This window comes from Rhincodon typus, chromosome 39 (genome assembly GCF_021869965.1).
Source record: "Rhincodon typus isolate 14 chromosome 39, sRhiTyp1.1, whole genome shotgun sequence".
In the NCBI taxonomy this organism is placed as follows: Eukaryota; Metazoa; Chordata; class Chondrichthyes; order Orectolobiformes; family Rhincodontidae; genus Rhincodon; species Rhincodon typus.
This window is the reverse complement of record NC_063370.1, coordinates 3,171,117-3,182,982: the sequence shown is the minus strand read 5'-3', so window position 1 is coordinate 3,182,982 and position 11,866 is coordinate 3,171,117. Positions and strand designations below refer to the sequence as shown.

At 40.7% G+C, this 11,866-nt stretch overlaps 2 protein-coding genes across 3 annotated transcripts in view; both read right to left on the bottom strand.

The window, feature by feature from the left end:
• Positions 1-1,778: 1,778 nt before the first annotated feature.
• Positions 1,779-4,075, bottom strand: LOC125487280. Its single transcript, XM_048618152.1, has one exon. The coding sequence runs from the start codon at positions 3,883-3,885 to the stop codon at positions 2,176-2,178; it is 1,710 nt and encodes a 569-aa protein (XP_048474109.1). The 5' UTR covers positions 3,886-4,075; the 3' UTR covers positions 1,779-2,175.
• A 4,052-nt stretch (positions 4,076-8,127) lies between these two features.
• Positions 8,128-11,866, bottom strand: part of ccdc9 (coiled-coil domain containing 9) — a 36,507-nt gene continuing 32,768 nt past the window's right edge. For both annotated transcript variants that reach the window (XM_048618149.1, XM_048618150.1), the window contains one exon: positions 8,128-8,573. In XM_048618149.1, coding sequence (XP_048474106.1) covers positions 8,569-8,573 — 5 coding nt within the window. In that variant the 3' untranslated portion in view covers positions 8,128-8,568. The remainder of the gene's footprint in view (positions 8,574-11,866) is intronic.

The window sequence follows — 11,866 nt, the reverse complement described above, 5'->3', positions numbered from 1 at the left end:
CCAGCCTGTATTAAAACTGAATTAAGCAGAAATATAATTGTCACAGCAACAGTGCATATCTTGTAACTCTGTTTCTCTCCATTGGTGCTTCCTGCCCTGCTAAGAATTCCCAGCATTTTCTCTTTTCCTTTACCATGTTTGTTACTTGTTTCATGACAACTATATCAACTAACAAAATAAGTACAATAGTGTATAATCCTAGTATTGAAGGTGTGTATTAAAAGCAAAGTTGCCATAGTCCTACTGGACAATTGGGGTGATCTCTCATTAGAGAGAGTTGACTGGCGGTGTTTTAACCTGAAGATCACCATGCCTCAGATAAGAGGAGAGGTTGTGAAGGAGAGCTCTTCATGGAACCTCAACTGATGCAGGAATTGAACTCACAATGTTGGCATCACAAACAAACCACCCAGCTAACTGAACTATCCAACTTCCTAAGAGCTCACAATGACACTTTATGAGTAGCAGTATCCTAGCAGTCAGTGTATTTGTAGGAAGTCCCTCATCTATTACTTTGACAATGACAAAATACAATCAGGTAACACTGATATTGAAATAACAAAAATAATTTTGAAATGAAAGTGTTAAATATTCAAACATTATTATTCACACAACCTCATTTCAAAGACCTTACAGTGATTTCAAAATTTGCAACAACCCACTAACCGGAATATCAATTAGGCCACTGAATTCCCTATTGTTGCATTAGACACCTTAACCAGGAATTTATAGTGTTCAGTATGTCTGAAGGCTGACTGTGTTAAACTCCTCTGTGCACTATTAACTGGAGTGATTAACACCTCCTTTGAAAAACTGGGCAAAAAGGGGATTTGATGACAATGTGCTGTATGCTTGTATGGTAAGATAACTCTAACTTTCAGGTTTCACCCTGTGTACCCCTGCTTTCTCATTGTTTTAGCACAGTCAAAAGCTGGATGACAGATACTATGCGTTGATTCTGGACCAGTAATGAAACTGTCATAAAAACCAAAGCATCATAGGGAGATTTACACAGGTACACTTTACCAAGCTCCTATGTTTGTGATTTCTAGAGAAAGAGATGAGAAAAATGTGCTTAAAAAAAAGTTAAGAGTTTTTTGAAAACAATAGTCAGTGAGTTCTTTCTCACTAATGTTTTTAATCTGCTGCAAGAATAGAAATCGATGCCAAAAATATTACTGGTACTGAAGAGAATTCAACAACTCAGAAGTGGCTGTAACTAAGGACACTTCCCCTACCACAGTTGTGTGTTTGCCTTTAGAAGTCAAACTGTTTGGAATTGTACCATTAAGTTTCTATTGTCTCACCATATTCCCTCTGCCCTCACCTTAACCTTTATGCCAAAATGCCACTGCCTCACCCTAGCACCTCTGCCCTAACCGTAGCCTCTCTGCCAAAATGCATCAACAGGAATAATGACTGAAGGAGGGTCTCGGAAGAATGATTGCAATATCAGTACATGTCGAGATCAATTCTATTCTTCCTTTGAATGCTTGATATCCGATGGTATAGCTAATGAGGAATTGAAATGAATTGCACTCTTCAGATGGAGAGGAATTAGATGATAGAGATAATTGGACCTGATGGCAGAGATGCTGTACCCCTCCCATTGTAAAACTGCCAATGCTATTCTCATGTGTATGAATTCATTATAAACTACCATACTTATATTTACAATAAAAATATTTATTCAAACTTGCAACATTGTAAATGACAGGCTCCTGTAAGGGTGCCACTACATCCACAGGTGAATTGTGTAATTACAAATGGCAAGTTTACATAGAAAATTTCCATTGCAAATGTGGATATTGAAACTTAAAATGAAAGAAAAAGATAGGAAACACAGGCAGGTAAGTCGTTTAATATCTTATAGATTTGTAATACAAAATATTTTAAATGTATGATACTCAAAATTACACTGAGCATGTGAAATGATACATTGTGAAGAACTGTAATGTATCAGAAAATATTTAAGTTAACTAAATGATATTGTGTTTTCTGGTTTTGTAACCCATATTTTTCTTTAAATACCATTTGACACAAAAGGGGGAAAAACCACCAAGATTATTAAAAATTAAAATATGTTGCAATCAATGTTAGTAATAATTACAGTAGTTAGTTAAAATATATTGCCAAGTGTCTTTCTCCTAAGATAAAACCAGTTCAAGTGCAAAGCTATGTTATTGGGAGTGTTGGTAGAGAATTAGTTACAGTATTTTTATATGTGTCCTCTGCATTGACCTGGCTTTGCTTCCAAGTGGTAGATGGCTGCTTCTTATCGGTATTGAGATTTTGGAGGACGTGGTGAGCTTCAAGGTCAGTTGTCCCAGTGTGACCCAACTCCTTGTTTTCCCAGATTTCTGCTGGCTTGGAGGGGCCAACTAATGGTAATCTTGGTGTGTGAGTAACAGTCCTTTCTGGGTCTTCGGTGAGCATCCAATCTAATCTGTCACTGTGTGATCCAATGGAATTTTCCCTTTCTTGGTTCTTTGGTGTCATGTCCAAAAACCTTAGCTTAGCAAATACATTGTGCTTATCTGTCAGGTTGTGATCTTTGTAAGAGTGTTGATAGCCCAACTCGCTGTTATCTACTCTAGTAGGGGCAATGTTAAAAGGACCTGGGTCGTTTGTGGGGTTAGCCGTAGTTGGAATGTCCTCAATCCTTTTGGATTTGCTGGAAGAGTGTACAGCTGAACTCACATCATCATTTCCATCCATTTTACCTCTAGCTACCTTATGATGCCAGTTATTACGAGCTATATCTGTTGATAGAGTCATAGCATTGGTGGACTCCATGGTACTTTTGGCAGAAAAGCGACTTGATTTGGTCGTCGGTTTACTGTCCATTTTGACCTCCATTATTTTGCTGTCGGCATCACTTTTGACGTGTTGATTCAGGCCTAGCAGAGTCGATACAGCTCCCAATTCCCCTACACTGGAGGGACTGATTGCCAACCGGTTTGATTCCGTAGTAGCTGCATCGCCGTTGCCGGCTCGTTTCGGTTCATTGGGAGGATGATTTATGGCCTCCTTCTGGCTGGCTGCCTGGGGCGTTTGCAGCCTGGAGATCCCGGGAGCTGCGCTGCCGGTGTTGCTGTCCGTGGTCCTGAAGTTTCCGAAATCGGCGAGAGAAGCGCTCTCCTGGTGGCTGTTCACATTGGGAGCCTCATGTGCGTCGCTGTCCAAGGTGCTGAACGCACTGTTCTCGGTAGTTGTTTCCTTGCCGCTGGTGCCCCCTTGGTCATTGTCCATGGTCCTGAATGCCCTTCTCCCGGCGGCTGCTTCTGCGCTGCTGGTGGTCTCCTGATTATCGCTGCCCATGGTGCTGAACGCCCTGTTCTGCGTGACCGCTTCAATTCTATTGTTGGCCGAGGAGAGGATGCTACCAACTGCCCTGTGCTCTCTGTTCTCGGTGGTTAACATGAGATCGCTGCCGCTGCTGACCGTGGAGCTGATGCCGGCGAAAGCAGCGCGCACCATCCCGGAACTCCCCTTCGGTGAGTTCACAAAATTCCTAGCCCGACCGCCTGAGCTTCTCAAATGGCTTCCCTCGAATCGCGGAATGATGAAACCTCTCGGATTGCTTCTTACAGCGTTGAAGGCGCTTCTCTGTCTATGAGTGGTGCTAAAGTTGCCGGTTTCTGCATTGACCACGGTCAAATTGTTGTTGGACGGTCCTGGTTTCGTGCGGACCGGCTCCCAAATTAACGTGTAATAGATCACCAGAACCACCGCAGTCAAAGATACACAGAGCAAATAAGCAAAGACCGTTGCAAGTCTCATCCACGTCTTTTGGGTTTTGGCTGTGATTTTCGCTTTCTTATCTCCCGTAAAGCTGGGACCTCTCATCTGCTTCCCAATCCCATCAGATGCCCTGTTTTTCATTTCGGCCTTCAAGCTTGCAAAGCAAAACAAAGTAACGGCCACTTTGTTACTCGGAGAAGAAAAACGCGGGGTTAATTCGTCATGGCCCGCATGCCCTCAAACCTCTTATTATTAGCCTATTTTACCTTTTCAGTTTCCCCAGCGAGACTGATATAGAAACATGCTTTTGTTTACAGCGACAGCGAGAGAAGTCGTCCCGCCCCCAAGCTCCAGCAGTTGGCTAGTGTCAAAACGAGGAATCTTTCGTTAGCTCGGCGGCATGTAATTTAAGACGTTCCAGCCCACCTCTGCTTGCTAAAACAGACATGCGGTGATCGATTATTAAAGGTCCAGTGCTCCCAACCCCACAAAAGCAATCTTTCTTCACTACCTCTTGTGATTAATAGCCAAAACCATAGAATGGCACAGCGCGGGAGATGGTCATTTGGCCCATTACGTTCGTACTAGTGCTTTCCAATCTCTCCACTGAGCTCTGCATTTTTACTATTCAAGTACTTTACCGTTTTATTTATCGTGTTATTAGGGATTATAATTCTACTGCTCTTTCAGTATATGCCAGATCACACTAAAATTTAACTTGCAGCCCAATTTGCAGACTACATAAAAATAGGTGGAAAGGCAGGCTGCAAGAAGGATACAAACAGTTTACAGAGATACTGATAGGCTCAGAAAGTGGGCAAAACGTTGACAATTGGAATATCACGTGGGGAAATTTGTTGTTAATTTTGGAAGAGAGAACAAAAGAACAGACTATTATTTAAATGGAGAAAAACTGGAATGCTTGCTTTCACTGGTCAGTGCATTGAGTCTAGGAGCTGGGGGGTCATGTTGTGGTTGTACAGGACAATGGTTAGGCCACTATTAGAATATTGCTTGCAATTCTGGTCTTCCTGCAATAGGAAGATGTTGTGAAACTTGCAGGCGTTCAGAAAAGATTTGAGGATAGTGCCAGTGTTGGAGGGTTTGAACTATAGGGGGAGGCTGAATAGGCTGGGACTATTTTCCCTGGAGCATCAGAGGCTGAGGGATGACCTTATAGAGGCTTATAAAACCATGAGGGGCATGGATAGGGTAAATAGACATGGTATTTTCTCCAGGGTGGGGGCTCCAAAAGGTTTAAGGTGAGAGGAGTAAGATTTAAAAGGGACCTAATGAACAACTTTTTCATACAGAGGGTGGGGCAAGAATGGAATGAGCTGCTAAAAGTGGTGGAGGAGGCTGGTACAATTATAACATTTAAAAGGCATCTGGATGGGTAAATGAACAGGAAGGGTTTACAGGAATATGGGCCAAATGGGACTCCATTAATTTAGGATATCTGATCAACATGAACAAGTTGGACCAAAGGGTTGGTTTCTGTGCTGTGACTTTGACTCTAAAACACAAAAAGCTATCTCACAGTTACAGCAGGTAACCAGGAATGCTAATGGAATGTTGGCCCTTATTTCAAGGGGATTGGAATATAAGAGAAGGGAAGTCTTACTGCAGCTGGTGCTGGTGCTGGTAAGACCACACCTAAGAGCAGTTTTGGTACTCTTATTTAAGGAAAGATATTGTTTCATTGGAAACAGTTCAGAGAAGGTTCACTAGGATGATCCCTGGTATAGGAGGAGTTTTATAAGCAGAAGACGAATGAGAGTTGATCTCATCGAAACAGGTCAGGTTCTAAGGGGCTTGACAGAATAAATGCTGAGAGGATGTTTCTCCTCATGGGAGAGTCTAGGACCAGAGGGCACAGTCTCAGAATAAAAGGGGCGCCAATTGAGATGAGGAAGAATTTCTTCTCTGAGACAGTTAAGTGTCTTGGTAACTCCTTGCCACAGAGAGCTTGTATATTTAAGGCTGAGATAGATTCTTGATTAGTTGGGGAAATAAGGGTTATGGAGAAGGATATGAAAGTGGATACGAGAATGTCAGATCAACCATGATCCTACTGAATGGCAGATTGAACTTGACAGACCAAATGGCCTAGACCTGATCCTATTTCTCATGGTCTTAAATTTCTTCTGGTCTAAATAAAAACTTCAGTTTCTTTAACTTTACCACATAACCTGAAGTCCATTATGTCTCATCTTATACTGTAGTTTTTAAAAGGTCATGATCTCCTTCGTAAAGTATAGTGCCCAAAATTAGCCACAATATTTGAGCTGGAGTCTAACAAATGTTTATAGAGATTTAGGGTTACTTCCTTGCATTTGTATGCTTTGCCGCCATTCATAGAAGCAATCTTGGAATGATAAGTGACAATAACAATCACAGCATCCTAATATCAGACAACAACCATCTCCAACAATAACCAGTCAGGGCAGATCAATGCACTTGTTAAGTGCCTCAATTACTAACAAATTTCCAGCCTCTCTGGCAGTGTTATGGTCAAGATACCCACAACACTATATGCTCTATATAGCATATCACACTGCTGAGTAGACTATCAACAGCCTCTGCTAGTTGTCAGAATGTTGATCAAGTTAACGGAATCTGGAAACTAAACCTCGACCTTGCATTTTCCGCAGCTTGATTTTGACAAAAGGAAAACTCTCATTGAATTCGATGAAAAAGGTGAAAATACATTGGAAGAGCGAAACTTGTTAACTTTGCAATTATGGATATGGCAGATGAAAAGATTTCTTCCTCAGTTCTAGAGAGATTGTAGAGGGTATTTAATGCAGATGTGATGCCAGAACAGCTGAACAGTAATGCATTACTGGAGAACTGTACCTTCAATACCTTTTTTTTCCCTCCTTTAGAGCAACACAAGAGAAATGAGACTAGTATACATTTTAGCAACTGCAAAGTCAGAATTATTTAAAACATTTGAGTGTTAATCTGATTTGTCTCAAATAAACTCTTTAGTTTTATAATAGGTTGTTCCACAACTGGATTTGATAGGAAAATATTTGTGAAATGTTAATACATCAGACATTCCTAACAATGTGCTGATGGTACAAAATTATCTGGGATCAATCTGACTCTTCATTTGTTGACAGGAGTTGGTACAGTTGAGGTGACAGAATGATGAACAGAGAATGTAGGCTATACGTGTTATCACTGACAGATCACTTTCTTTTAAGGGGAACACAAGGTGTCTGTAAAAGTACACTTTAAAATATCCTGAAACAGTTTGAAGGTGATCTGACACAGAACTATTCTTTGGTGTTAAACAGGAAAGGGATATGGAAGCCAATGAGACAGACCATATATTTGGAATGTCATTGTCAGGGTGTGTTAGTTGCCTGTGTACATTACCATCCATTATATCTCATTCTCCATCTGGTGCTGCCAAATGCCATCTACATTTCACAACGTAAGGAGGAGTCATAAGAAAGCCTCAGCCAACCCAAGGTTATTCACAGATGGGGGCATTAGCACACAAAGTCTGTCCTGCTTTCCTTTGAATATTGGATTTTGTTTTACATGCATTGGAGGGACAAATTCAGTTTAACATTTTATCAGAAACAGTAGCTTCAAGGATGCAACATTCCCTCAAGGTTGCTCTGAAGTACAAATGTGGTTAACATGCTTACTTCTAAACCACAACTTTTAGTCTCAGAGACAAGAGCACTACTCATCTGACCGGCAAACCTTCTAAAACTAGAGAGGATTAAAAAAAAAGGCATTATTCTACCTGATGCGTTTGGATTGAAACAGATGAATGGAATTAAAATACCACTGGTCCAAACAACCCTGTAAAAACTGTTGGGAGGAAACAAAGGGATAGAAACAGACAGAATCTTGTTTTCAATGGATCTGACATCAGACAGCACATTTAGATTGCAGTGCACTGGATGGAGTCTGCCATAGAAATGGCTGATGACAGCACTCAAGCAGAAAAGGGTGAAAAAAAAAAAACTTGCCAACACAGGAAGAAAAGCATTGCAACACACAACTGTCTTTGTGCAAATACCTTAGTAGTTCCAAATCTTAAAAGACAAAAAGGATAGTAAGTGTATTGCATCAGGCAAATCTCCAAGTCACACACCATCCTGATGTGGGTCTACAAACCATCATTTCTAGATCAAAATCATAGAACGCTACCTAACTACACAGCAGGACCACCATCACCCCACAGACTGCAACAGTTCATGGGAATAGGTCATCACTGCCTTCTCAAAGGCAATTTAGGGATGTGTGCATTACAATGAATATTTATAGCAAAGTGTGGAATGTTATAAAAAGAATGCTATAGTTTTAAAACAGGAATGTTACATCTTCAAAACTGAATTCATTAAATTTTTCCAAGTGTTCAATGAAATGCAATTTGATCCAGAACGTTTATTATAATTATTGAGATATAATGCATTATTTAGTGTTGCAAAAATAACATTCAACCTATTGTCTCCGCTCCCACAGCAAAAGGCAGGATCCTTTAAACCCAAGTTGTTCAATTTTATGGTTGAGGAAGCTGCCATTTCATTTGCAACTACTTGAATATATACATATACAGTTCTCAAAATCTTTTGGTGTAAAAATTGTAGTCATTCCTGCTGACATTTCAAGAATTTTAATCTGACCCTTCAACCTGAGGGCCAGTAAGTTCCTACACCAATCAGATTTCCAGAGCCTCTGCTCTGACTAGTTCTGAACTCATTAAACGGCAGTTTTTTGGTACATTAATTATCTTCCCACATGCAGATAGATGCAATTTTCCAGCTGAGATGAAGGTCTCCATTCCAGTGGTCTTGCTCAACCTGTAAATAAGATGGATACAAGTTTAGCAGAAAACGCAAAAACTGGAGAACAGCTCCATTTCAGATTAACCCATTAACTGTCACAGAAAATTCAAACTCCAAACTCCACTTATGATGAAGATTTTCATCACCTACCATTTCCCAATACGCACACGCCACAGATCCCTTTCAGAAAATGCACTTGGCTTTTACAGTCTATCCTTCTTGAATGAAGAGACATATCCCCATCATGTGCATTTGTTTGAAGGATTGTAGATTTCTATTTTAACCCGAACCATCACACTATGAAACTGCCACCCACTTGTTAAATTTATCATTTGCTAGTTTTAATCCATGCTTCTTTATTCTGCCAGTCGTATCTGTGAATAATATTTCATGATATTTCACTTGGAGTGCTTTGAACTTCTACACCATTCATTCTCTTGTGAATCTTTGTGGGAAGTCCCTCAGACACTTCCCACACATTGCTGGCCTCTGTAGCTCCAAAGCTGTTACCATACTGAAAAGTAAAAAATAATTCAATCTTTTAAAAGCCTTTAGAATTTGCCGAGTGCTTAAGTCAATTAATCACCCTGCTTGCAACCAGCTTCCAAAACAATTTGTACAAAATGTAATTGAGCTTATAAAAATTTCCCAAGAATAGACCATTCAGTCCCCTCGAGTCTGTTCAATACAATTATGGCTCATCTTCTGTCTCAACTTCACTCTCCTGCTCCTTCCCTGATCGTATTCCATGATATCTTCAAAAACCAAGCTCATGATTGCTGGAATGCAAATAAAATCCAGGATCCCTTCCCTTTTAACTGAAGGAGCCTCATTAACACCAAGCCCATATAATTGATATAGACCTTCCCCACATACTCTACAATAGACTTTATCAGTTGACTATTTCCCTTAAAGTCTGCCCTTACTCAGTCTTGCACTGCAACAGTTCACCAGCCTCCCTACAAAGTAGCGTCTCCTCTGAGCTTCACATACAAAAGCAGAAACCTGGACCCGAGTGACTATTACTCTTAAGCTGTCGAGAGCAAATTCAAAACATTTCTGGATAGTGCAAGTGATCCCCTCCCACCTTGATACACAGCACTCAACAGACTAAGTGTACAGCACCCACCTGAGAATAAACAGGCAGGTAAAGGCGAACTGGTCCATTTGCCCAGCTCTATAAGCAGGATGGCTCGAACTAACCTCTCATGGCCCCCTTTTAAAAGGAATAGCTGTGTGTATCCTGCTTCTTGAAAATTACTAAGCACAGTTATGACCAACTGCCACAGCAGCTTACCAAGGTTACACAGGTGGGCTTTTGTTAGGTAAGGCATGAAGGGTTATGGAACAAAGGCATGCAGACAGAGACAAAATATAGACCAGCCCTGATCTAAAAAATTGATGGAATAGGATGTGGCCATTCAGCCCCTCAAGCCTATTTTTAGGCTCCTGATCACGATTTGGTAACTGTGTATTAAGGTTTGCACATGAGGATACCAGGCTCGACTGGGACTGCACATTTATAACAAATAGCCTATGGACGCTGAACGTTAAAGTTTACACTGACGCAATAATGGTCACTAAGACAAAATATCCACCACTTCCCGTGCATTGCCATTCCACTCTCTGGCTAAGACAGAAGAAATGACTTCATTGAAAACCTCAAGCAAGTAGAGAGATATTTTGGAACAAGAAGATTTTTTTTTTAATATTCTTGCCCATTTGTTGAGAAAATACAAATCCACTTTTGGAACGTCAATTGTAATAAATACACCCTAAGAATACAGTTCAACAGCAATACAAGTAGACAAGCTCATTTAAACATGATACAATATTTCGAGGCCCAGACAGAAGCCTTGATTTCACACTTACTTGCTGAATAAATTCATTTAGATAACAGGTAAAGAAATGTCACATTGGTGCAGTTAAGCACTTGGTTAACATTCATTTATAGATATCAATTGACAGGGAGAAAAATAAAAGTATAAAATGAAGAAAACAGTAGAGTTGTGAGCCAAAACCTCCCTGGTCTTATTTCAGCATGGTGACCCACAGGTACCAATGTTGCATTTTAAAAAGTTACTACACGATCTGTCTAACGTACAAAGACCAAATATTTATAAATTCAACATCTGGAATGCTCGAAAAAACGTTTCCTTAAAACAGCCACAAGCTTTACAAAGTTGTGTGTGTGACTGTTGACAATTTTATCCAATATACCAGCGACCCATATTCCCACATCCCCCAGTGTAACAATGCCTCCCACCCAATATTTGTAGTCATATAGATTTTAAGATTAAAAATACATCAAAAATATTCCACGTCTTACAATTAATTCTTTACTCCTGGCTGTGCAGTTAATACTGATGAGACTGTCAAACTCCTTTGTGGATAATATTAAACCCTTAACTGTCAATAAATTGGGATATTAATAGTCAGTTCTGGTCCAGTCCCCATTTGGAGTCCTAATACCACCTGCATTCACATTAATATTCCCTGGATTGGAATTAGAAATTCTGCATTGAATGTAGCAACCAGCTCTGCCCTCTGTCAAATCTTAGCAACCTCTCACAGGTGAGCAATACACAGATTAGATAAATCTCAAGCACTACCACACACTGTATCTGCTGTGGCTCAGAAGGTCATGTGTTCATGTCCCACCCCAGAGACTGACACACCAGTGTCGTACTGAGGGAGTTCTGCACTGTCAGGGGTGCTACCTTGTGGAAGTGATGCTAAACTGAGGTACCCTGGTTGGCCTTCCAGAGAAATGCAATATATCTCAGGGCATTATTCTGCAGAAGTGCACTTCCCAGTAAGGTGGCCTATCTTTATTCCTCGACGATCACGAAGGGAAACAAACTTAAAATAATTGAATCTTGAGTTTGGACTGCATAAATTGGTTGTTTGCTACATTGCAAACAGTATCTACACTTCAAAAAAGTACCTTACTGGTTGTAAAGCACGAAGGGGTGTTACATAAATGCATGCTTCTTCATAGAATCTGTACAAAGAAGCAGGCCATTCGGCCCATCTGGTCCACACTGATCCTCCAAACAGCAAATGTGGAGTTGGAGGAGCACAGCAGGTCAGACAGATGAAGGGTCCTGACCCAAAACGTCGACTTTCCTACTCCTCTGATGCTGTCTGACCTGCGGTGTTCTCCAGCTCCACATTTTATCAACTCTGACTTCCAGCATCTGCAATCACAGCATTCCACCAGACTCACTGCCCTGCCCTACCCTATTCCTGTAACCCCTGCATTTCCTATGGCTAACTCATCTAGCCTGCACATTATGGGGCAATTT